This window comes from Nannospalax galili, unplaced genomic scaffold (assembly GCF_000622305.1).
Source record: "Nannospalax galili isolate Female #2095 unplaced genomic scaffold, S.galili_v1.0 scaffold77, whole genome shotgun sequence".
In the NCBI taxonomy this organism is placed as follows: domain Eukaryota; kingdom Metazoa; phylum Chordata; class Mammalia; order Rodentia; family Spalacidae; genus Nannospalax; species Nannospalax galili.
The window spans coordinates 392,823-419,428 of record NW_008341457.1 but is presented as its reverse complement, the minus strand read 5'-3'; the positions used below and the strand labels follow the sequence as shown (position 1 = coordinate 419,428).

Below are 26,606 nucleotides of genomic sequence, written 5' to 3'. Positions count from 1 at the left end.
CCCTCCCCCTGAGATTCCTAAACTTACTTTAGTGGGGAGCCACCAGATAAACCTGACACATCCCACTTGGGTGCAAGATGTTAGGGCTTGTTGGGGTGTAAGACAGAGAGGAGATGGGAGGCTTCTGCCAAATTTTGACTCACATTGAAGTGTGTGTTTTCTGTCCCTCCATTTCAAAGCTCCACAAAGGTTGTGTAGCCTGACCCTTGTCTCTGGTCAACTGTGTGCCTCCCTCAGGAGTCAGAGCCTGAAAGATTAAGGGGCTGAAGGAAGGCAGAGGACCCCCCTCCACCCTTTTTCTAGCTTCCCCAAACAGGCATTTCCTGTTTCCGGTTTTGTCCCTGGGGTTGTGGTTGTGGGTGTGGAGCCCATAGAAGAGAGAATTTCTGTGTTGCTTTTTGCCATCACCACACAGACCTTGGTCACTGTGCTGATTTTCTGAATACTAGGTGAGTGGGCAACTGGCTGCCTGTCTCAGCTCTCTGTCTCCAACAGAGACTGTGCTCTTAGAGAACTAAGAGCCAAGTCCTGGCTTGACCACCATGCCTGGCTCCTGCAAAAGACCTTGATGCTTGTCCAACACAAGGACCCTCTCAGGCTGTGGAGAAGGCCAGTGGGAACCAAGGGTTTGTCCCCACCAAATAAGGAGGAAGTCTTACACATGTTTCTGACAGGGGTTTCCGGTCCTTCGCCACCTCTTGCATGCTTCATGTTACCGGGAAGTTCTTCTGGTGGTCTAACCGCAGTCACTACTGCTGTCTGAGGGAGCCCCATTCTCTTAACTGGCCCCTCTGAAGGCCTGAATGGGGTGATGAATCATTACCCCCCAGGGTCATGTGACTAGAGGGAAAGCGTCTCAAAGCTCAGCTGATTCTCTGAGGTCAGAAGGGGATTTCCTCTCTCAGGCCAGACAGACATCTGCTCCATTACTGTTGGTGGCCTGCAGCCCTGTTTAGGGCTAGTCCACAGCCCATAGGGCTGCTGAGTGACATCCTAACCCCCCACTGTGTTCCTGTGAGGCATGTGGTAGTGGTATGGTGGCTTAGGGCACATGATATCCTCTGATGAGTCTTGTCCACTTGTCAAATGGGGAATCATTCTTTCAAAATTTTTCTTTTCTAGGTGTGTGTGTTTGTGTGTGTGCATATGTATGTGTCTGCATCCTAGTGGACAATTACTGGGGTCATCTTCAGTCACTCTATATTGTATTTTATTTATTATTATTTTTTATTATTTATTTAGTCTTTTTGAGACAGGGTCTCCCTGTAGCCCCAGGCCCGGAACTTGCTTTGTAGACCAGGCTTGCCTTGAACTCACAGAGATCTGCCTGCTTCTGCCTCCTGAGTGCTGAGATTAAAGGCATGCGCCACCATGCCTGGCTGTGTTGTATTTTTAAAAGATTTATTATTATGGGGGCTGGAGAGATGACTCAGTGGTTAAGAGTGCTGGCTACTGTTGCAAAAGACCAGGGTTCAATTCCCAGCACTCACACGATGGCTAACAACTGTCTGTAACTCCAGTTTCAAGGGATCCAACACTCTCTTCTAACCTCTGTGGGCACTGCATGATGTGGGCAAATGTACATACACGCAGGCAATATACTCATACAGATAAAGTAAAAATAATAAATAAAATATTAAAAATGAACTGTTATTTAAAAATTTTGGATTTATTTTATTATATATATATTTTTTTGGTCTTTTTGAGACAGGTCTCCCTGTAGCACCAGCTGGCCTGGAGCTCACTATGTAGACCAGGCCTTGAACTCACAGAGCCTGCCTCTGCCTCCTGAGTGCTTGAGACTAAATGCCTGCACCACCACACCCAGCTTTGGATTTCTTCTATTTTAAAGATTTAGTATTATTATTCTAACTCAATTTTTTTTGTTTTATTGAGGAAGGGTCTTCCTGTACAGCAGGCTGACCTGATCTCATAGAGCTCCATCCACCCGCCTCTGCCTCCTGAGTACTGGGATTAAAGGCATGTGCAACCGAGACATCTGGCTTTTCATATCTTTTTCATGAGTTTTATTTGGTTGCTTGCATGAGTGCAAGAGTGATAGGTTAGTATTCACAGGAACATGGGCACCTTACAGTGGCTACACAACTGAGGAAAATGTTTTTTCCTCCCCCTTCAGCAAACATTAACTGTCTATTGATCTTCAGGAAGGGGCAGGGCCCTATGAGCCTCTCCCTCAACAACGATTAACTGCCTACGAATCATCAGGGATGGGTGGGGCCTTGTAAGCCTCTTCCCCCAATTCAACAACTTTCCTTCAGTCATGTCCCCAGTCCTGTGTCTTTATATATTTCTCCCAAAGAGAGCCCTCATGTGACTTGGATGCTGGGTGATGGTGGTGATGGTAATGGTGGTATGGTGATGGTGGTGATGATGAAGTTGGTGATGATGGTGATGGTGATGGTGATGATGATGGTGATGGTGATAATGGTAGTGGTGATGATGATGATAATGGTAATGATGATGAGGGTGATGTTTATGGTTATGGTGATGGTGGTGATGGTGATGGTGATTGTGATGATGGTGATGATGGTGATGTGATGATGATGGTGGTGATGGTGATGATGATGATGGTAGTGATGGTGATGGTGGTATGGTGATGGTGGTGATGATGTTGGTGATGATGATAATGATTTTGATGGTGATGATGATGGTGATGGTGATAGTGATGATGTGATAATGGTGATGGTGATGATGATGTGATGATGGTGATGATGATGGTGATGGTGATGGTGATGATGATGGTAATGGTGGTGATGGTGATAATGGTGATGATAATGGTGATGATGAGGGTGATGATGAGGGTGATGTTAATGGTTATGGTGATGGTGGTGATGGTGATGATGATTGTGATGATGGTGATAATGGTGATGGTGATGACGATGGTGGTGGTGATGATGGTGATGGTGATGATGATGGTGCTGGTGGTGATGATGATGATGATGATGGTGATGATGATGATGATGGTGCTGGTGGTGATGATGATGATGGTGATGGTGATGGTGATGATGATGGTGGTGATGGTGATGATGATGGTGCTGGTGGTGGTGATGATGATGATGATGGTGATGGTGATGATGATGGTGGTGGTGGTGGTGGTGGTGGTGGTGGTGATGATGATGGTGGTGATGATAGTGATAATGTTGATGGTGATGATGATGATAGTGGTGATGGTGATGGTGGTGATGGTGATGGTAATGGTGGTGATTATGATGGTGGTGATGGTGATAGTGACACAGGGAACATAGTGGAATTGGAAGTGGAGAAAATATAAGAGCTGGAGGATGGGGAGGAAGCTGTGATATGCTGTCTTCTGGACATGACATGACTGTTGCACTCATAAACTCACAGCAACTGTGGTGACCTGCACAAGATCAAGCCAGTCAAACCCCTACATAGATGGGGGAAGAATTCTCCAGGCCCTATCCCTTGCTGAGGAGGTATTGGAAGTGATTAGTTACAGGAAGATGGAGAATTATTCTTTTTTTTTAAATTTTTATTTTTTTGGACTTTTTGAGACAGGGTCTCCTTGTAGCCCCAGCTAGCCTGGAACTCACTGTGTAGACCAGGCTGACCTTGAACTCACAGAGATCCACCTGCTTCTACCTCCCAAGTGCTGGGATTAAAGTCCTGTGCCACCATGCCCAGCTGCTGGGAGAATTATTCTTTATTTATTTATCTTGGAGACAGGGTTTCACTATGTAGACCAGGCTGGCCTCAAACTCTCAGAGCTCCTCCTTCCTCTTCCTGCCAAGTGCTGGGATTAAAGGCATGGGCCACCATACCCAGTGATTTATTTTATTTTATGTGTATGAGTGTTTTGTCTGTATAAGTTGTACAATGCCCATGGAGGTCAGAAGAGGGCATTGGATCTCCTGGAACTGGACTTATGGATAGTTGTTAGCTGCCATGTAGGTGCTGGGAACTGAACCAGGATCCTCTGCAAGAGCAGCCAGTGTTCTTAACTGCTGAGCATCTCTCCAGTGTCCATGTCTTTTTTTTTTTTTTTTTGAGACAAGGTCTTACTATGTAGTGCTGGCTTGGTTGGTACTTGCTATGTAGACCAGGCTGGGCTTGAGCTCACAGAGATCCTCCTACCTCTGCTTCCTGAGTGCTGGGATTAAAAGGGTATACCACCATGTCCATCTATCATCGTCATCATCATCATCATCATCATCATCATCATCGTGATTAGTTTGTGTGTGTGTGTGTGTGTGTGTGTGTGTGTACATGCCATGGTGTGCATGTGCAGGTCAGAGAACACCTTTGTGGTGTCAGTTCTCTCCTTCCACCTTTACATGTGTTCCAGGGATTGAACTCATGTTGTGAGGCTTTTCAGCAAGCCCCTTTACCCACTGAGCCATCTTGCCACCTCTGTTTTTTAAATTTAAATATGTATTTACTTTTATATCTGTGTTTTCTTGTGTGTATGTGTGTGTCTGTGCACACGCACTAACATACACCAGTGCCACACCATGCCCCAAGCCACACATCATGGGGGCAGCCTCCCCCACCCTTCATTTTCTCTTACCCTCATCTCCTGCTACAGTTCTTGTGCCTTAAGAACATCCGAACCTTCCTGTCCACGTGCTGTGAGAAGTTTGGCCTCAAGCGCAGTGAACTCTTCGAAGCCTTTGACCTCTTTGATGTGCAGGACTTCGGAAAAGTGAGCTGAATTCCTCACACCCAAAGATTGGGCTGCAGTGGTTTTCATTACTGTCTACTGAGGAGAGGGGAGGATGTTGGGCCATTCGTTGGGGAGTCAGTGGAAGATCCAGACCAGCTTCACAGGCGCTGCTAAAAGCTGGGGGTACATGGCACTGAATTCAAGTGTCTGTTCCTTTCCTTGCTGTGTGACCTTGGATCTGTGGCTCTGCCTTTCTGATCCCTCAAGTCCCTCAGGTCTAACATGATCTCCCTGCTGTGTCTGAATGATGTTGAAGATGGAATAGGATGTTCCGTTAGGGAATAATGAGGGGGATGGGAAGTTAAGGGAGATGCTGAATTTTGCTCCGGAGAACCTTGAGGGGTCTAACCTTAAGGTCTAGCCCTCAGGTCCTGGGATTCCGAGGGGTGGCTGTGGAAAGGGGCTTTCTGAGCAATCGTGGCCCCCTCACAGGTCATCTACACCCTGTCTGCTCTGTCATGGACGCCAATTGCCCAGAGCAAAGGAATCATGTAAGTAAGCCACGGGGCTGCCAACTGGTCCCTGATGCTCTCTCCCACGGGTCCCCACCTACCTACTTACAAAATCCTGATCCTCCAGGCCCTTCCCCACCGACGACGATGCTGTGGGCGACGAAGACATCTACAGTGGTCTCTCAGACCAGATCGAGTGAGTGTCAGGGCCTGATGGATCCGGGCTCATGGGAATAGAGAACTGAAGTCTGTCCTGGGGTCTGGGGGGACACACTCTTAGGCCTGGGTTTATGGGGGTTGGGGGGCGCAGCGTTGATTTTAAAGGGATCCGATGGGTCCCTGACCTGGTGGTCTCTACCCGAATCTGTGTCCGCAGCGACACAGCGGAGGAGGACGAGGATCTGTACGACTGTGTGGAGAATGAGGAGGCGGAGGGCGATGAAATCTACGAGGATCTCATGCGCTCGGAGTCGGTGCCCACGCCGGTGCGCGGGGCTGGGGAGAGCAGGCAGGTGGGAAGGGTGGCGACTGCTGCAGGGCGCATCACCAGCCTCTGGGGGTCCTATTCACAGCCCAAGATGACGGAGTTTGACAAGCGCTGCTGCTGCCTGCGAGAGATCCAGCAGACTGAGGAGAAGTACACGGACACTCTGGGCTCCATCCAGCAGGTGCTGAGCTCTTGGGCCCTGCCAGGCACATGCGTGGGAGCCAGCGGGCAGGCGCACAAGGCTGGACCCACAGGTGACCTACACCTGTTGGACCAGCTCTGAGGTTCAGGGAGCAGCTTTGTCGTCTCTGGCGTTTTGTGTTTCTGTCTCTGCATCTCTGGGTTTCTACATAGCTCACCCTGTGACTTCTTGTCCTCTTTTCTGCCTGTCTGGCCTCCTCCTCCTCCTCCTCCTCCTCCTCCTCCTCCTTCTTCTCCTGCTCCTTCAAAAGATCTTCCTCCTCCTCCTCCTCTGTCTCCTTCTTCTTTGCCTCCTCTTTTTTTTTTTTTTTTTTTTTTTTTTTGGATAAGGGAAACTGTTTCTTAAATCTTCTCTCCTCCCCCCTCCATGTCTCCCACTCCTCCCTCTCCCTTCCCTCTCTCTTTCACACACACACAGAAGGTCTCACTATGTAACCCAGGTTGCTCTAGAAATTACAACGTCCCTGACTCAAGTGCTGGCTGGACAGGTGTGCATCACCTCGCCTGGCTCGCTCCCTCATTAAAAAAAAAAAAAACTTTACAGAGATTAATTCATGCACCATTTAACCCATATGCTTAAAGAATAGAGTTCAGTGTTTTTTGTTAAATTCACTTTCCCAACCAGCACCATGCCTAGTTATAGAACATGTCAACTTCTAAAGAGAAATTCTGGGGCTGGGGGGCTGACTCAGTGGTTAGGAGCTGCTCCTGTAGAGGGCCCAGTTTCAGTTTTCAGTACCCACAACAGATGGCTAACAACCATTTGAAACTCCAGTCCTGGGGATCCAACGCTCTCTTCTGTCCTCCTTGGGGATTGCATGACACAGGTACACATACACACACAGGCAAAACAATCATATGCATAAGGAACAATAATTAATTTTAAAATGCTAAAAAAGAGAAACCCTGCACAACTTCGCTGCCTGCCACCTTTCAATATTCCATTCTCCCTGAACCCCTGGCATTGGCAAACCCACTTCCTGTCTCTGGATTCACCTGTCTTGGACATTTCCTGTCGAGGATTCCCACATCATGTGGCCTTTGTGTCTTGTTCTCTCACTAAGTCCATGTCTTTGAGGTTCCTCCACAGGTCGTGTGTGTCATGGAACCTGTTCATGGCTAAGTACTATTCCAGCATGTGGATGGGCCATACTTGGTGGGTTATCTACCAGTGAATATTTGATGGGCTCACTTCAGGACCATTAGGAATAACTCTGCCATGGCACATTTAGGGATAATTTTTGTGTGTGTGATTCAGTTAGTTTACTGGGTTTAGTTACAGGAGTATGGGTGAGGGGTTACTTACCGGAACAGATATGACTCACAGATAGGTGTGTCACCGTAGCCCACCCCAGCATGGTGCCAGCTCAGGGAAACAGGAAGCCTGGAGCGTACTGCACACCCTGCAGGCAGCGTCAGGCTGGAGAGTGTCCTTTCCAGGCAGCTTGGCTGCTCTGAGTCTTGGGGACAGTTTTTGTATGGGTGTGTTCTCTGTCTCTGTCTCTGCCTTTTTCTGAGACAGGATCTCACTGTGTGGCCCAGCTGGTCTTGAACTCATGACCCTCCTGCCTCAGCCACCCCAGCACTTGATGGCAGGCAAAGCGTTTCTGTCTCTCTCTCTCTCTCTCTCTCTCTCTCATCTCTTTTTGCCTCTGCCTCTCTGTCTCTCTCTGTCTCTGTCTCTTCTTCTTCTGTCTCTTTGTCCCTGTCTCTCTGTTTCTGTCTCTATCTCTCTCTGTCACTGTTTTGGTCTGTCTACCCCTCTCTCTGTCTGTCTCCCCTTGCTGTTTCTGTGTCTCTGGGTTGAGCTGGATGGAAGTGTCTCCTTCCCTCTCCCTCTCTCTTGGCCCCTCAGCATTTCATGAAGCCTCTGCAGCGGTTCCTCAAGCCTCAAGACATGGAGACCATCTTTGTCAACATCGAGGTGAGCCAGCTGGTCCCCAGCCCTCACCCCATTCAGGGGAGTTCAGCTTACAGTATCTGCTGTCCTGGAGTGTGGGGTGGAGGGTTGAGAACACCCAGCACCCACAGCCCTGGACTCCAGCCTCAGCCCTGTCTCTCTCCTCCAAGTAGGATCTGCTTTCTGTGCATACCCACTTCCTGAAGGAGATGAAGGAGGCCCTGGCTGGCCCAGGAGCATCGACCCTGTACCAGGTCTTCATCAAATACAAGGAGAGGTGAGATGTGACTGAGCAGACCAGACTTTTTGGAATCATGGTCCTGCCTGAGCTGGGCACTGGGAAACATCAGAGACCATAGTGCAGGGAAGATTCTTTACTGTGTACTGGGGGTGGAGTCGGGGAGTGGTGGCCAGAGAAGTGAACCTGAGACCTGGGGCACTCTACACAAGCATTCTATCCCTGAGCCACACTTCTAGCCCCTCACTGGATGATTCTAGACTGTCACTCCAGCTCTGAGCCACTTCCTCAGCCCCTCACTGGGGGATTCTAGGCTGTCAGTCTACCCCTGAGCCACATCCCCAGCCCCTCACTGGGAGATTCTAGACAGGGGCTCTACTTTGGAGCCATACTCCAGCTCTTGTTTAATTCTTAACTGTGCTGTGCTATATGATACTTGGAAGTTACTTAACCTCTCTGTGCATATAAGTCATCTATCAATCTGGCATATTCAGGGTTAAAGTGAGGGTTGAATGAACTGACAAACTGCTTAGCAATGGGTCTGGTATAGGTTGATGCTCAATAAATGTTTGTGAAGTCAGCAACCATTAGGCACAAACTGTGTGCAACATACTCTGGTAAGAGTGTCATGTGGACTTTATCATTTAAGGTTACATTAACCATGTGTGGGAGGTGGTGCTGGCAAACCAGTGTTACAGATGGAGAAATTAAGGCTGGGAGTCACATAGTTGGGAAGAATGAGGCCAGAATAGATGCCCAGACCAGCAAGACCCTGTGACCATCCTTCCCTGGTGTCCTGTAGGTTCCTGGTCTATGGCCGTTATTGCAGTCAGGTGGAGTCGGCCAGCAAGCACTTGGATCAAGTGGCCACAGCGCGAGAGGATGTGCAGATGAAACTGGAGGTAGGATGTGCCTCTCAGTGGGATTTTTCCCTTTCTTTTCTGGGTCCCTTCCTTGGAACACAAAAGAGTCAAAAGAATTGGTTGTGGATTCATGTTCAAGATCATTGGGGGATTCTAGGCTGTCACTCTATCCCTGAGCCACGCCCCCAGCCCCTCACTCTAGGCTGTCACTCTACCTCTGGGCCACACCCCCAGCTCTTCACTGGGAATTCTAGGCTGTCACTCTACCCCTGGGCCACACCCCCAGCTCTTCACTGGGAATTCTAGGCTGTCACTCTACCCCTGGGCCACACCCCCAGCTCTTCACTGGGAATTCTAGGCTGTCACTCTACCCCTGGGCCACACCCCCAGCTCTTCACTGGGAATTCTAGGCTGTCACTCTACCCCTGGGCCACACCCCCAGCTCTTCACTGGGAATTCTAGGCTGTCACTCTACCCCTGGGCCACACCCCCAGCTCTTCACTGGGAATTCTAGGCTGTCACTCTACCCCTGGGCCACACCCCCAGCTCTTCACTGGGAATTCTAGGCTGTCACTCTACCCCTGGGCCACACCCCCAGCTCTTCACTGGGAATTCTAGGCTGTCACTCTACCCCTGGGCCACACCCCCAGCTCTTCACTGGGAATTCTAGGCTGTCACTCTACCTCGGAGCCATAGTCTCAGCTCCTCAGTGGGGAATTCTAGGTAGGGGTTCTCTGCCTCAGCCACTTCCCAAGTCCTGGTTTTCTTTTGTATGTATGCGTGTGTGTGTGTGCGCACGCACACACATTTGTTTGTGCTGATGGAGGTCAGAGGACAATCTGGGGTCTCCATTCCTCCTCTGGAGCCATCTACCTGGTGTTTTGAGGCAGGGTCTCTAATTGCCCTGCAACACTCTCATTATGCTAGGTTGCCTGGCCAGAGAGCCCTGTCTCTGTCTCCCCAATGCCGGGATAAAAGTGTGTGCCACCATGTCTAACTTTGTGTGTTTATGTGTGCACCCATCTGGAGGTCAGAGGTTTACTTCTCACACCTTCCACTATCTCTGTCCGCCTTAGATTTTGAGATAAAAATATCTCTTGCCAAACCCAGAACTCACTGATTGGCTAGACTGACTGGCCAGTAAGTTCTGGGGATCTGCCTGGTCCCTCCCGCCTCATCCCAGTGCTAGAGTTATAGACATGCATGACCATGCCTGGCTGGTTTTCCTTTTCTTACTTTATTTTAAAAAAGATTTTATTTCTTATTATTTTAAATTTATGTGTATGAGTGTATTGCCTGCATGTATATAAGTGTATCTGTGTTGTGCAATGCCCACAGAGGTCAGAAGAAGGAGTTGGATCCCCTGGAACTGGAGTTACAGATGGTTGTTAGCTGCCATGTATGTGCTGGGAATTGAATCCAGGTCCTCTGCAAGAGCAGCCAGTACTCTTAACCACTGAACCACCTCTCCAATCCCAAGTTCCCAGACTCTTAAGTGTAGGGTTGCATTGTAGTTGTACCAGTTGGGGCTGGCTTTTTCCTTGGTTCTGGGGCTCTGACCTGAGGTCCTCATGCTTGCATCACAAACACTTTACCCACTGAGCCATCTCTCCAGTTCTCAACTAGTAATCTTTGAAGGCTAATGGAAGGAAGCCTCTGGAAACCACAGGGAGAGAACAGATCAGGGAAGATATGACCCAGAATTCTGAACCTCCACCCTAGCAGAGTGCTGAGTTTGGAAAGACTCCTGATATCCAGGTTCCAGCCTTACCTCAACCTAGCTCTGACTCCACACTGAACCCCAGTGTTGAGCCTGAGCATTAGTTGATGGTACCCCAACTTCACCCTGAAACTCTGGCCAAGCCTTGGTCCTTCTCTCTGTCCCCTGCCTCCCCCAGATGGCCTAATGCTGGGCCAGTGAAAGGAAATACCCCAAACTTAACCCCCATCCCACAGCACCCTGCCTTCCTCATTTTTTGGGGGGCGGTGAGAGATGTGGTTTTTTGGGTGGGATTTAGTGAATGGTATGGGACTATGGGGCTGCACACACGTTGTGTATTTATTCAAGTTTTGTGTGTTTGTGTGTGCATTTATGTACACCATGGTATCCATTTGGTAGAGGATGATTTTTAGAAGTTGGTTCTCTTCTTGCACCATGTAGTTTGGATTGGATTCAGGTCATCAGGCTTGGCAATGAGCCCTTTTACCTGCTGAGCCCTCTCACAAGCCCCTCTACCTTGTTTTTTTGAATCAAGTTGTCTCTCTGGGATCTGAAACTTGCTTTGTTGATTTTATCAGGTTGGATTGTTAGTGAGCCTCCATATCCACCTGTCTCTCCCTCCCCAGTGCTAAGATTATAAGTCCGTGGGGCTAGAGAGATGGCTCAGCGGTTAAGAGCACTGGATGTTCTTGCTGAAGACCCAGGTTCAAATACCAGCACCCACATGGTGTCTAACAATTGTCCATAACTCCAGTTCCAGGGGATCTGATGCCCTCTTCTGTCTTCTGTGGACACTGCATGATGTGGGTGCACTTGCATACATGTGGGCAATACATGTATACACATAAAATAAAAATAAAGCAAAAAAGTTTTAAAAAAGATTATAGACCCATGTACCACTATACCCAACTTAAATTTAAAAAATTTTTATTTTAAAATTTATGTTTATGTGTGTTTGTCTATGTGTGGGTATGTGTACATGTGAGTGCAGTACCTCTACCAGCCAGAAGAGTGTGTTAGATCCCCTGAAACTGGGGTTACTAACACTTGTTAGCTACCATGTGGGTGCTGGGAACTCAACTCAGCTCTTCTGTCTGCAAGAGCAGTCAGTGCTCTTAACTCTCCAGCTTGCCAGACCCTCAACGTTTTATTTTATTTTATTTTATTTTTATTTTATGTGTATGAGTGTATTGCCTGAATGTATGTGAGTGCACCTGTGTCATGCAGTGCCACAGAGGTCAGAAGAGGGCTTCGGATTCCTCTGGAACTGGAGTTAAGGATGGTTCATAGCTGCTATGTGGGTGCTGGGATTTGAACCCGGGTCCTCTGCAAGAGCAGTCAGTGCTCTTAACTGCTGAGCCATCTCTCCAGCCCCAACCCTCAACTTTTTCAAAATGTGGGTTTTGGGGGTGGAAGTTAGGTCTTCATCTTGCACGGCAGGAACTTCATGGACCAAACCATTTCCCCAGCCATCACACTTACTCAAGTGTGTGCCCCCACCTCATCCAGCTGCCACACTTCCTCAAGCTCACTTCATGCTCTTCTTCTCTGTTCCTCCAGGAATGTTCTCAAAGAGCCAACAATGGCAGATTCACCCTTCGGGACCTGCTGATGGTGCCCATGCAGCGTGTGCTCAAGTATCACCTCCTTCTCCAGGTGCTGGGCACAAGGCCGGGTCCCTGGGTGTGGGCTGAGCTTGCGCCTGAGTTTCTTTTCTGGTGCTGTGATGAAATATTCTGACAAAAACAACTTTAAGGGAGAACTTATTTGGACATAATTCCAGGTTACAGTCCATCATTTTAGGGAAGTCAGGCAGGGACTTAAGCAGTGAGCCACATTCAGGACCCCCACGCTCATGTCTAAAAAAACACATACAGAGAGAGAGAGAGAGAGAGAGAGAGAGAGAGAGAGAGAGAGAGAGAGAGGAGAGACACAAAGAGACAGAGAGACAGAATGACAGAGAGACAGAGACATAGAGATACACACAGAGAGACACACACAGAGAGACAGAGTGACAGAGAGACAGTGAGACAGAGAGCAAGAGAGTAGCAGAGAGACACAGAGTGACAGAGATAGTGACAGAGAGAGCCACTCAGAGATAGATGACTCAGTGGGAAAGAATGTTTACTGCTCTTGCAGAGGATCTGCGTTCCCAGTACCCACATGGCCACTAACAACCACCTGAAACTCCAGCTCCAGGGGATTTGGTGTCCTGTTCCAGCCTCCTCTCGGGTACCTTCACATGTGTGCTTTACTTCCGCACACATGCATACATATAATTTAAAAAATCATGCAAAAAGAGCAGAGAAAGCACGCAAGCTTACTTGTGTCCGAGCCCCCTCTACACATATATGATCTAGGACCCAAGCTCAGAGAATAGTGCTGCCCACAGTGGGGGAGCCTTCCCACCTCAGTGAATACATTTGACCCCTGCTTCAGACATGCCACAGGTCAACCTGATCCACACAATTCCTCATTAAGACTCTTTCCTGATTGCTTCTAGATTGTGTCAAGTTGACAATAAATCTAGTCATCCCAGCATACCCGCCCTGCTCCATGTGACTATAGAGATGGGCCAGGGCTGGCTTTGAGGGCTGGGGCTTTGGCATATTTAGGCATAACTGGAATGCACCAGCGTTTCCATCCTCTAGGAGGATCTGGTAGTCTAGCATGGGTTGGAAGTTCTGGAAATGGGGACAGACCCAGGTGACATCTGACTCTTGGTCCACGCAGGAGCTGGTGAAACACACGCAGGACACCATAGAGAAGGAGAACTTACGTTTGGCCCTGGATGCCATGAGGGTGAGGGGGTGCTTCTGCTTGCTGGGTGCCTGTGCCGGAGACGACCTCTCTAGCATCCTTGTGGGTGCTGATCCCTCTAACCCAGGCCTTGGAAAGGATTGGACCAGGCGTGCAAGAAAGTAAGCCTGCAATCTCATCCCTTTCCCAGGACCTGGCACAGTGTGTGAACGAGGTCAAGAGGGATAACGAGACATTGCGGCAGATCACCAACTTCCAGTTGTCCATTGAGAACCTGGTGAGGGGGTGAAGCTGGGCGGGCCAAGGGCGTAGTCACGTGGGGAGGGTGTCTGGTTCCCTTCTGGGTGAACCTTGGCTAGATCCCCACCCTGCCTATTGTGTAGGACCAGTCCCTAGCCAACTATGGCAGGCCCAAGATTGATGGGGAGCTAAAGATTGCCTCGGTGGAAAGGCGCTCCAAGACCGACAGGTGGGCAGAGCCAACTCGGACAGGGCTGGGGGTAGAGTGAGTACTCAGAGAGGTTGGTGAAGGACCCTCATGGGCCTGGATTGGAGCTTGGGCAAAAGGTGGGCCCACATTTATAGATAGGCAGGTGGGTGGAGCCAAGTGGGTCTAGGGTGGAGCCTGGGTAGGGGCAGGGCCAGATTTTTAGATGGATGAGTGGGAAGGACCAATCTTTGAAGTGGCGCCTTTCTGGCTGTGTTCTTAGGTAAATGGGTAGAGTCAACATGGATCAGGGGTAGAGCCTGGGCCGGGGATGAGGCCAGACTCTGGTTAGGCAGGTGGGTGGAGTTGACCTAGACCTGAGGTGGGACCTGTGGGACCAGGTTCTTAGGTAGATAGATAGATGGAGTCAATATTGGCTGGAGCAGGGGGCGGGGCTAGGCTCCTAACATAGACATGTGGGTGGAGCTAATGAGAGCGCAGCACGGGCCAGGATTTTAGGTAGGTGGGCGGAGCCAACATGGATATTGGCTGGAGCTTGGGCAAGAAATGGGGTCAGAGTTCTTAAAATTATTTATTTATTTAAATTTTATGTGTAAAAGTGTTTTGCTTGCAAGTATATAAGTACACTTGTGCATGCAGTGCCAGTGACAGCCAGAAGAGGGTGTCCGATCCTCTGGATCTGGCATTACAGATGGTTGTTAGCTGCCATGTGGGTGCTGGGAACCTAACCCGGGTCCTCTGCGGGAGCAGCCTTAACCACTGAGCCGGCTCTGTAGCCCCGTCAGATTTCTTGATGGACAGGACCCACACAGATCTGAGATGAACCAGGTTCTTAGGTAGGCAGGTGGGTAGGGTCGACATGGGTATGGGGTGGGGCCTGAGCAGGGGACGGGGCCAGACTCCGAATAGGAGGGTGGGTGGGTCAACACAGAAAAGAATTCTTGGCGGCCGCCAGGTTCCTATGAAGATTTGTAGGTGAAGTCGGTAGAGATCTGGGGAGGAGCCCGATCAAGAAGGGACTGGGGCCTGATTGACAGATAGAAAGGCTGGTGGGGCCACCCCGAGTGAGGAGCCGAGCCTAGATGGACTTGCGGTCAGAGCTCTAGGGACAGGTTGCCGAACCTACACGGATCACGTGGGTGAGGGCAGGTTGCAGAGTTAGGCATGGCCAGGTTGGAGAAGGTAAGGGCTCTATCTTCGACCACAGGTGGGGGCGTGGTTAGCTGGGGGCAGGGGTCAGACGCAGGAGCTGACCCCGAGGTTTGCAGATATGCCTTCCTGCTGGACAAAGCCTTGCTCATCTGCAAGCGCCGGGGAGACTCCTACGACCTCAAGGCGTCTGTAAACCTGCACAGCTTCCAAGTTCGGGATGACTCCTCTGGGGAGCGGGACAACAAGAAGGTAGGGTTCTGCCCCAGGACTGGGGACTCTGCTGTCGGGGTAGCTTGGGAGTCTACTTAGCCTCTGGATTGCCTGTGTGCATGTTTGTGTGTCTCAGGGTATGTGAATTAGGTCTCCTTTAAGGCAACTTTTTTTTTTTTTTTTTTTAAGACAGGGTCTCACACTGTAAACTTGGTTGGCTTGGAACTTGCTAGTAGCCTAGGCTGGCCTCGATCTCACAGAGATACTCCTGCCTCTGCTTCCTGAATACTGGAAGTACAACCGTGTGCCACCTGGCTCATCCACTTTGTTTTTGAGACAGAGTCTCTCACTGAACTTGAGGCTTGCCCCTTGGCTAGATTAGTTGACTCTGGAGCCCTAAAGATTCTCTATCTCTGTCTTCCTAGCTTGGAGATCACAACTGTGGTCATCATGCCCAGTGTTTTAACACAGGCTCTGGGCAACTGCTTTAACCCCTTAGCTCTGTCCCTAGCCCAACATTTGGTTTTTAAATGGAAAACTTCCATATATGTGACATTCTTTTAGGTACTAAGGTTGAAACAGGCATGGAGCTGGGCATGGCGGCACACACCTTTAATCCCAGCATCAGGAGACAGAGGCAGGCAGATCTCTGAGAGTTCCAGGCCAGCCTGGTCTACATAGTGAGCATCAGGCCAGCTGGGGTTTCAGCTGTTTGTCTCAAAAGCAAACAAACAAACAAAACTTCCCAAAACCCCAAACCAAAACAAAAAACATAAAAACTACAGCTAGAAGCCAGACACGGAGGTGAACCTCCTGGTGCAGGCTTATAATCCCTGCTACTTGAGAGGCAGATACAAAAGGATCCCAAAGTTCAAGGCTAGTCTGAGATATAGAGTGAGTTAGGCAAACTTAGTGAGACCCTATCTCAAAATAAAAAGGGGAAAAAAAAGAGCTTTGGGAATGTAGCTCAGTGGTAGAGTGCCTGTATGAGGCCTGGGCTCAATGTCTATACTGCAGAAACAGTAACAGCCACAAACTAGAAACAAAAACCAAACAGACCAAACAAAATAACAAAAAGCAAAGTACCCAAACAAAGGAGATATAATTCCCTCTGTTGTGGCCTGGGCCTCCCGAAGGAAAACAAGAACAAGACAGAAACGAATTTTGTAAGAAAATGACCCAAGAGCCTCACAGTGATGGGTGGGGGAGGGGAGCAGGGCTATTTTACAAGACTTTATGGTCAGAATGTGGAGGTGATGTTTGAGAAGTCTCTTTTCTCCTTCTCTTCCTCCTCCTCCTCCTCTTCCTCCTCCTCCACCTCCTCTTCCTCTTCCTCCTCCTCCACCTCCTCCTCTTCTTCCTCCTCCACCTCGTCCTCCTCTTCCTCTTATTCCTCCTCCTCCTCTTCCTCTTCTTCCTCTTCCTCCTCTTCCTCCTCCACCTCCCCCTCTTCCTCTTCCTCCTCCACCTCCTCCTCCTCCTCTTTCTCCTCCTGTTCCTCCGTCTACCCCTCTCCTCCTCCTACTCATCCTCTTGCTCATCCTTGTCCTCCTCTTCTCTTTCTCCTCCTCCTCCTCTTCCTCCTCCTCCTCTTCCTCCTCCTCCACCTCCTCCTCCTCCACCTCCTCCTCCACCTCCTCTTTTTCCTGTCTTCTTCCTCCTCGTCTTTTTCATCCTCCTCATCTTTTTCATCCTCCTCCTCTTTTCCTTCTTCTCTCTCCTCACTTCCTCGAACTCGTTCTGCTTTGAACTTGAACTCACCCCTTCCCTTAGCCCTCCTTCTGGGAGTCCCCTCTGCCCTGGGCTGCTGCACCCATATCTCTGGGCCCATGTCTCTCTTTTCCTCATGCATATGCCAAATGCTTTCCTGAAATCTCCTGTTGTGGGTCTGTACTTCCTTCATACTGCTGAACCCCTGAACCCCTGAAATAGGCAAGGTCCTGCTCCATGCTCACTCTTAGCTTGGTGCCCTGTCTTCTAACAGACACCCAGAAAATGCTTGAAGAATAAACTATTGGTGTGTGTGTGTGTGTGTGTGTGTGTGTGTGTGTATGTGACTTCTGGGCTTGTGGATGTGTGTTTGGATATTCTAGTCAGACTGTATGAACACATGCATGCTTGTGTCCAGGGGCAGGGACAGTATCTCCATGACCCCCTGCTTCCTGAGGGTGAGGGGCTGGTGGGGTGTAGTCCCACCTTCTGCAGGGGGTGTGGCTTCCGCCTGAGATCTGCTTCATCACATACAGTGGAGTCACATGTTCCTCCTGATCGAAGATCAAGGTGTCCAGGGATATGAGCTGTTCTTCAAGACTCGGGAACTGAAGAAGAAGTGGATGGAACAGTTTGAGATGGCCATGTGAGTCCCAATCCCCCTTGCTTGGTTCATTCCACATACCACAAAGACAGTAGCAGCAACAAACTAAAAACCCAATGCCCAAAGACAAAAGCAACAAAAACAAAAGCAGCAACACAATGAAATCATAAGGCCTCTCATTCCTCCCCCTTCTTTAGCTTCCTCCGCCTCTACCTCTTCCTATCCCTCTGCTTTTCCTCCCCTTGTTCTGCTCTTCCTCTGCGTAGGCCTCCACTTCCTCCTCCAGCTACTCCTTGCTTTCTACGCTCTCCTCCTCTTCCACCTCCAGGTCCTCTCCCTCCTTTGACTCTTCCTTAACTTTTCCTTAACCTCCTCCTCCACCTGCTCCTTATTCTATTGAGGTGAAAATTACACAACAAGCTGCAAGTACTCCATATCATAGGCTTAATGGCATTTAACACATTCACATTGAGTAACCACCAACCTCTTGTCCAAACCCTTTCGGCATCCTCAAAGGAGCTCCTGTACCCATAAACCATCACTCTCCACTCTCCCTTCCCCTACGTCCTGGTACCTACTCACCCACCTCCCCTGTCTGCCAGTGTTCACTGCAGCTTGATTCTTAATAGCTCAAAGGTGGAAGGAACCCAAACACCAAGCACAGACGGATAGTATGATACCTTCATTCCGTGGAATACTATCCAGCCATGTAAAGGATGAAAGCCTGGTGTGGTGGCGCATGCCTTTAATCTCAACACTCCGGAGGCAGAGGCAGGCGGATCTCTGTGAGACTGAGGTCAGCCTGGCCTCCATAGCGAGTCCAGGCTAGCTGGGCTACAGGGAGACCCTGTTGCAAAAACGAACAACAGCAACAACAACAAAACCCAACCAACAGAGCAAGCAAACAAAAGGATGAAGTGTTGTTTCTCTCAGTTCTCCTGTTCTCTTCCAGCTCCAACATCTACCCAGAGAATGCCACAGCCAATGGACACGACTTTCAGATGTTCTCTTTTGAGGAGACCACTTCCTGCAAAGCCTGTCAGATGCTACTCAGGTGTGTGTCAGGGGGTACCGAGCCCTGGGCTTGCTCAGCTCTTCCTCTCCAGAGAGAGCGCCTTCGTTGATCCCCTCTTCCTCATCTCCTTTTCTCCTCCTGCCTCCTCTTCCTCCTCCCCCCCTTCCCTCTCCACCTCCTCCTCTCCTCTCCCTCTTCCTCTCCCTCCTCTGCCTCTTCCTTTCATCCATTCTCCTTTCCTGTTTCCTCATTCTCTTCTCTTCCTTGCCTCTGCTCCCTCCTCCGCTCCCCTATCCTCTCCCTCCTCCCCCTCCTCTTCCTCCATTTCTTCTCTTCTCCCTCCTCTTCTTCCCCTTCTTCCTCTAATTTTTCTTCCCCTCTCCTCCCTCCTGTCCTTCTCCCTCCTCCCCCTCCTGTCCCTAATCCTCCTTTTCTTCCTCCTCCACTCCTTCTTTCTTGTTTTTGAGAGTGCATCACTCTGTAGCCCAGACTGGTCCTCGCCTTGCTGGACAGCAAGGACATCCTGCCTGGAAGTCCTCTCTGCCCTGGGCTGCTGCACCCCTGTCTCTTGGCTCATGTCTCTTGGATGACAGGTTGCATCACCGTACCAGGTCTTTGGCATCCTTTCAGCGAGGAAACATGTGAATGGTTAGCGTGACAATCACACCCCATGTCTCCCCTTATCTCCTTGCATTCCAGAGGCACGTTCTATCAGGGCTATCGCTGTCACAGGTGCCGGGCACCTGCACATAAGGAGTGTCTGGGGAGGGTCCCTCCATGTGGCCGCCACGGGCAAGGTACTGTTGGGATGGTGTGTGTGAGGGTGGGTGTGCTTCTCTATGGGGACCATGCTGAACTACTGGCTTTTCCCTTCCTTAGATTTTGCAGGAACTATGAAGAAGGTAAGATCCCCTTTTGTTCTATGCACGAGAATTCAGAATTTCATGGGGAGGACACCCTACAGACGAGCAGGATGGGTACAGAGGGGCTGAGGAAACCCTAAGCTGGGAATGAGTAGCTGTGCCTACTTTCTCCATCTCCCCCTCCAGGACAAGGCACATCGAAGGGCCCAAGACAAGAAAAGAAATGAGTTGGGTGAGTAGGCAGGGGGTACTGTGGGTGGGAGGAGGAGACTGGAGTCTGTTCCAGGAGGAGGAGGAGGGGGAGAAGAAAGGAGGAAGAGAGGGAGGAAGAGGAAGAGGAAGGGAAGAGGAAGAGGAAGGGGGAGGACGCAGAAGACAAAGGGAAGAGGAAGAGGAGGGGCAGGACGAGAGGGAGGAGGAAGAAGGGGAGGAGGGGGAAGAGAGGAAGGAGGAGGGGAAGAGGGGTGGAAGAGACTGAACTGTATTCAAGGAGGAGGAGGAGGAGAAGGAGGAAGAAGAGGAGGAAGAGGAATAGAGGGAGACGGAGGAGTACGAAGAGAGGGAGGAGAGAGTGTGGACCAAGAAAAAGAGCGAAAAGAAGAGGAAACGGAGGGGAAGGGAGAGGAAGGAGAGAAAAGGGGGGAGGATATAGAGGAGGATGAGGAGGAGGGAGAGGAAGGGAGGGCAAAGAGGAGAGGGAGGAGGATAGGGAGGGGAAGGGGAACAGGGGCAGGATCTAGGACCCACCTTAATAATCAGGAGACCCTAGTCATTTCCCCAGCCGCTCGGGGGGATTGTAGGCTGTTACTCCACCCCTGAGCCACGCCCCGAGCCCCTCACTGGAGGATTCTAGGCAGACGCAGGTTTTCATTTCCTCCGAACATATATCTTGCAGTGCATTCTGGGAAGATGCACTCAGCTTTAGTAGATGCTGCCCAGCTGGAGTTCTAGTTACTGGTACCCTCACCACCGCTTGAGATTGTCACTCTTAAATTTAGCCACTCCTGGAGGGGGGTCGTTTCAATCAGCTTTGAATGTTCTTTACAAAACCAGCTCCGTTGCACCATCCCCCTCCACCCTCCAGGTCTGCCTAAGATGGAAGTGTTTCAGGAATACTATGGGCTCCCTCCACCTCCTGGAGCCTTTGGACCTTTTTTGCGGCTCAACCCTGGGGACATTGTAGAACTCACCAAGGCAGAGGCTGAACAGAACTGGTGGGAGGTAAAGCTTGCAGCTGTGGGAGTGACGGGACAACATCTGATGTGGCATCATTGGTACATGTGATTTGGGAGGAATGGGGTCAACTCACGAAGCGCTTGAAATGATTCCTGGAGAGTACAAGTGGAGGTGAGGTCATAGGTGTGTAGTCAGGTCAGGGTCATAGGAGCTGGAGACCTGCAGGAGTAAGACCACAATGTCATGAAGTTCTGTAGGTGGTGCCGTGCGAGTGGATACATGGAGATATCCTGGGTCAGTTGCCTTCCCAAGACGTATGTACTTCTTGGCAGCTCTCTGGGCCATCTCTTCGCATTACTTTGTTTTCTGTTGTAGTCCTCCCTCTGCAACACAAGGCCTCAGTAATGCTAAGCAGGCACTCTACCCCTGAGCCACGCCCCTAGCTTCTCACTGGGGATTCTAGGCTGTCACTCTACCCTGAGCCACGCCCCCAGCCCCTCACTGGGGATTCTAGGCTGTCACTCTACCCTGAGCCACGCCCCCAGCCCCTCAGTGGGGATTCTGGGCTGTCACTGTACCCGAGCCACGCCCCCAGGCCCTCACTGGGGATTCTAGGCTGTCACTCTACCCGAGCCACACCCCCAGCCCCTCACTAGGGACTCTAGGCAGAGGCTGAATGCTGAGTCATACTCCCACCCCCTTATTGGTGAGTGAGGGATGGACAGTTGTAGTGTCCATTGGAAAGAGAAATGCACAGGATTGGGGGACGGACGGTTTACACACATACACACAAACACACATTTATACACGCACACATGTACACACACGGATAAATACCTATAAACCCTGCCTGTGCATTTGTCTCTTGTATTTTTAGGGAAGAAATACCTCTACTAATGAAATCGGCTGGTTCCCCTGCAACAGAGTGCATCCCTACGTGCACGTGAGTACCTTAAGGCTGGGTGGCATGAGGATCAGGGATTCTGATAGGCCCAGCAGACAGGAGTTGTGGATGTGCCCATCATGGCGGGTCTTTTGCGGGTCAAGGCTAGTTCTGCCCAATAAGCGACTTGAGTGAGCCGGAAACGGCTGATCTTGGAAGCTCCTAGCTTGCTTCTTTTGGGGAATGTTTACTCTTTCCTATGGGTGTCATATATGAGTGAGCAGAGGTGCTGGGTGGACAGTCCCTCTGATCCTTCCCAAACACCTGGCTGAGTCCTGTGAGGGGCAGGCTCTCCCTCCTTGCTCTGCTCTTGATGGACAGGTCACTAACCCCAGAACCTCAGTGCTTCCCTGCTCATCATCACTATTATGTGCAGTTGTTTTCTTGATTTTTTTATTTATTTTTATTTTATGTGTATGTGTTGTGCCTGCATGTATGTAAGTGCACCCATGTTGTGCAATGCCTATGGAGGCCAGAAGAGGGTGTCAGATCCCCTAGAACTGGAGTTACGGACAGCTAGGTGCTAGGAAATGAACCTGGGTCCTTTGCAAGAGCAGCCAGTGCTCTTACCCACTGAGCCAGCTCTCCAGCCCCTTAATTCGAATTTTAAATTAACTTAAAAATAATTTATTGAGACTTTCTTAATGCATATAAGGTGTTTAAATCAAATCCATGCCTGCTCCCTCCCCTCCAATTCCTCCCATGTCTCCCCACAACTTTTCTCTGATAACTTCAAGTACTCTTTGTTCTTTTTTGATTTATTTATTTTTTATGGGGCTTTTGGCGACTCTAACATCCCCCTCTCTGAAGAGGTAACCCTAAAATGTTTAGGGATTAGATGAAAGCTCTCAAATACTTTTGACATTTTTGGCCTTTGGAATAGAGTATGTTGCTAAGAGGCCCAAGGACATTTTGACTTTTAGCTAAGAAACTGGCTACATTTCTTTGGGGTCTTTTTACCCTAACTGCCTAGCCAATTCCTACCTCCTATTCTTATCACGCCATCCTCTGAAGGGGTTACCCAAATTCCCAATAGGGAATAGGGACGCAGACTGCTCTGGCTTCTTCCATGGTACACAGGGACGCAGGGTGAGGCCATTGGAGTACCCCTTCAGTGGGTCTATCTAAAAGACTCCCAAATTGCATAACTCTTGTCTCTAAGGGGAAAAGAAAGTCCTTGAATCATGAATAGGAGATATGAAGAAGTAAAGGTAAGAGTAATTAGCATTACAAGTTCTAGACAGGGAACTAGAAAAAATTAAATTAACTTTTTATTATTTATTTATTTGTTTATTTATTTATTCTTTTTTGAGACAGGGTCTCACTATACACCTTTGGCTGGCCTGGAACTCACAGAGAATCCTCCTACCTCTGCCTCCTTAGTGCTGGGGTTAAAGGCATGTGCCACAGTGTCAGGCTTTTTTTCTTTTAATTTCTTTTGTTTATTTTTATTATTTTATGTCTATATTTTGCCTACAGTGCACTGATGTATGTATGGCAGAGGCCAGAAGAGGGTATTGGCTGTCCTGGAACTGCAGTTATGGATGGTTGTGTGCTACCATGTGGGTGTGGTGAACTAAATAACGGTCCTCTACAAGAGCAGTCAGTGGTCTTGACCACAGAGCCATCTCTCCAGCCCCTCTTCTAATTTTAAAATTGCAATTTATTTGTTTGTGTGTCTATACCATAGCTGTCATGTGAGGTCAGAAGACTACTTGTGGAAATTGGTTCTCTCCTCCCACTGTAGGGTTCTGGGGATTGAATTCTGATCATCAGCCTCAGTGTCAAAACCTTTGCCTCCCATTGACCATCTTGCTAGCCAAATTAACTTTGTTTTGGAGTCTTTGTGAGGCAGGGTCTCCCTGTAGCCCCAGCTGTCCTGGAACTCACTATGTAGACCAGGCTGGCCACCAACTCACCTAAATTAACCATTTAATTAACTATAAGATCATGAGTTTCCAAATGATGTTTTCTACATTGCATTATCATGCTTTGTTCACGTTCACCCTGCACTGCCCTCCCCGCTCCTCTGCTCCCTCCTGCTGGGGCTCCTCTTCCAAATAGCTTCCCTCAATTTCCATGTCACATAGGCGCCCAATCTGAACTTAAACTTCTCCACTGTCAGATTACATTGTGAGCTTCAAACTCCATCATTCCTTCCTGATTGGAAGGTTTTTCTCAAGGGTTGGGAGTATGGCTCAGAGTGACAGCTGGGTCTGGACAGATGACTCAGGGTTAAGAACACTGGCTGCTCTTACAGAGGACCCAGGTTTGATTCCCAGCACCCATATGGCAGCTAATAACCATCTGTAACTCCAGCTCCAGGTGATCTGATGCCTTCTTCTGACCTCCATGGGCACTGCACACATGGGTGCACTTACTTACATGCAGGCAATACACTCATACACATAAAATAAAATAAAATAAAAATAAAAAAAATATAAAAAAGAAGTAGAGTGACAGCCTAGAGTTTCCCAGTAAGGGGCTGGGAGCATGGCTCAGCAATAGTGTGACAGCCTAGAATCCCCAGAGAGGGACTGGGCATGGCTGTTCCTATCACATCCATAGTCAAGAGCAGAGAGAAGGAATCCATCCATGTTTGCTTATGCTCTGCTTGATTTCTCCAATCTTGCACAGTTTGGGACCCTCTGCCTGGGGAATGGTGCTGCCCAGGAAAATCCTCACAGACATGCCCACAGGCTATGCCAGTGGAGACAGTCTCCCATTCAGTCTCTCCTCACAGGTGATTCTAGGTTGTGCTGTGTTGTTGAAGTTAGCCATCACACTTAGTTGAGGGTAAGCCATGGTTTACAGATAGAAGGGAATCCAACTGGATTCTAGGGTTGCTTTCCCCATGAATAGCACAGTGCCCAGCACATAGCACCCATTCAATCAATGCTAGTGTAGTGGATGATGCAGACTGCCTTGCAGTCTGCCAGGTAAGAGCCTCTTCTCTGAGACTGGGTCTCTGTGTTCCCAGGGCCCTCCTCAGGACCTGTCTGTGCATCTCTGGTGAGTACAACCTCATCTTTCTTTATTTTTGCTGGGGTTTTATAGCGGGAAGAGAGGTTATAGGCTGGACATGAGGAGGCCTCCAAAACAATCAGTTATTTGTTATTTGAATCCTTATCACTTATTTCGGAGTCTACCCTGGGTTGAGAGGTTCTAGGGAAGAGGAAGGGAAAGGAAGCTCCCTGATCTTGGGAGATAATGATCTTGTTTGAAGGAAGATAGTCACAATGACAGAGATGGTGACAGTGCTGGTGGTGATGGTGGTGATGGTGGTGGTGGTGCTGGTGGTGATGCTGTTGGTCATGATGGTGATGATGATGATTGTGATGGTGATGATGATGGTGATGATGGTGATGGTAATGATGGTGCTAGTGGTGGTGATGACGGTGCTGGTGGTGATGGTGTTGGTGATGATGGTGATAATGGTGATGATGCTGGTGATTATGATATATAAAATATATTGTATATGTCCATAATATATAATATATTATATAATTATATAGGTAAAATATATTATATACTATATAATACTATATACTATAGTATAAAACTATACTATATATATTACATATACTGTATTATCACATTACATATATACAACATGTTTTACATGTAGTTACACATATAGATACATTAAATTCATTGTGTATTACAGATAAAGGAAACGTGGGCAGGTGAGATGGCTCAGTGGATAAAAGTGCTTGCTGCCAGGCTTGATGCTGAGTTCAGTCCTCTGATCCCATGGTGGAAGGAGAGAACTGACTCTCACAAATTGACCCCTGACCTCCACATGTGTCCTCTAGCCCTTATGCCCCCCCATGAAAGAATAAAAATAAAGTTAAAAATTCAAAGGGAGCATGGAAATATGTTACATCATAAATATATTCAAATTTATATTTATATTCAGTATTTTTTAGTGTATTCAAAATGGTGTGTAGCCATCACCTCTGTACAATTCTAGAACATTCCACCACCTGGAAGCCCCATCCCTACAAGTCACCATACCCTTCCAACCTCCAATCCTGGTACCCACAAATCCACTTCCTGTTTCTGAACTCTTCAGCTCTGGATATTTCCTGTCATGGACTCCCACACCACGTGGTCTGTTTTCTCTGAGTCCGATGCCCTCGGGGTCTGTCCCACTGTGGGGTGTGCATGCTGCATTCACCTTGACAGTTGACTATTCATTTATCCTGCTTTTTATTTATTTTCATTTTATGTGTATGAGTGTTTTGCCTGCATGTATGTAAGTGCTCCACAGGTGTGCCATGTCCATGGAGGTCAGAAGAGGGCGTCTCATTTCTAAGAACTGGAGTTACAGATGGTGGCTAGCTGCTGTGTGGGTGCTGCGAACTGAATTGGGGTTCTCTGCGAGCATGACCAGTGCTCCTAACCACTCAGCAATCTCTTGAGCCCCCATTCATCTTCCTTTTAAAGCATTGCATTAAATGCTATTTACTGTTGTTTATCTTGATGACTGGGATTTAGGTCTTCTCTTAATCTTAAAAACATTTATTCATTAGTTTTACGTATACATGTGTGAGTGTATGTGCCATGGCATGCATGTGGAGGTCCAAGGACAGCTTGTGGGAGTCTGTTCTATACTTCCACCATTTGATCCTGGGGATCAAACTCAGCCTCTCAAGCTTGGCCACATGCTCCCTTATCGGTTGTGCCATCTCACAGGCCTTTCCCTTAACCTTTTGAACCCCAGGCTGATATCCCATTCTCTGTCCATTTCCACCCTGGTACCCACAGTGATGGATATGTAGCATGCACCCAGGAAAATGTTGGCCCAAGCCCTGTGTGACTGTTCCTGGTGTGCCTTGGCAGGTATGCGGGACCCATGGAGCGTGCGGGCGCCGAGAGCATCCTTGCCAACCGTTCAGATGGGACCTATTTGGTGCGACAGAGGGTGAAGGACACTGCGGAATTCGCCATCAGCATCAAGTAACTCTTCTCTCTCTGACAGTGATTCCGTTGACTTGACTCTGAAGGTTCTTATAAATAAGAACAGCAGAATTTTACTTTATATAAGTGTACATTAACAATACTTACCTTTTATTGAACTACCTCAGGGTTCTAGGAACATGCGCCCTTCCCTTCCCCTCTTCCTTCCCCTCCCCTCCCCCTCCCTCCCCCTTCCC

At 49.0% G+C, this 26,606-nt stretch overlaps 1 protein-coding gene across 2 annotated transcripts in view; it reads left to right on the top strand.

The window, feature by feature from the left end:
* The window catches only part of Vav1 (vav guanine nucleotide exchange factor 1), a 67,466-nt gene that overhangs the window by 27,829 nt on the left and 13,031 nt on the right, over nt 1–26,606 (top strand). For both annotated transcript variants that reach the window (XM_029565287.1, XM_008836894.3), the window contains 22 exons: nt 4,568–4,684; nt 5,138–5,196; nt 5,285–5,353; nt 5,534–5,642; nt 5,730–5,825; nt 7,701–7,769; nt 7,919–8,022; nt 8,786–8,885; nt 12,127–12,222; nt 13,300–13,368; nt 13,517–13,603; nt 13,710–13,795; nt 15,043–15,175; nt 17,383–17,492; nt 18,403–18,504; nt 19,165–19,262; nt 19,345–19,367; nt 19,515–19,560; nt 20,413–20,549; nt 21,382–21,447; nt 24,428–24,459; nt 26,293–26,409. In XM_029565287.1, coding sequence (XP_029421147.1) covers nt 5,195–5,196; nt 5,285–5,353; nt 5,534–5,642; nt 5,730–5,825; nt 7,701–7,769; nt 7,919–8,022; nt 8,786–8,885; nt 12,127–12,222; nt 13,300–13,368; nt 13,517–13,603; nt 13,710–13,795; nt 15,043–15,175; nt 17,383–17,492; nt 18,403–18,504; nt 19,165–19,262; nt 19,345–19,367; nt 19,515–19,560; nt 20,413–20,549; nt 21,382–21,447; nt 24,428–24,459; nt 26,293–26,409 — 1,751 coding nt within the window. In that variant the 5' untranslated portion in view covers nt 4,568–4,684; nt 5,138–5,194. The remainder of the gene's footprint in view (nt 1–4,567; nt 4,685–5,137; nt 5,197–5,284; nt 5,354–5,533; nt 5,643–5,729; nt 5,826–7,700; nt 7,770–7,918; nt 8,023–8,785; nt 8,886–12,126; nt 12,223–13,299; nt 13,369–13,516; nt 13,604–13,709; nt 13,796–15,042; nt 15,176–17,382; nt 17,493–18,402; nt 18,505–19,164; nt 19,263–19,344; nt 19,368–19,514; nt 19,561–20,412; nt 20,550–21,381; nt 21,448–24,427; nt 24,460–26,292; nt 26,410–26,606) is intronic.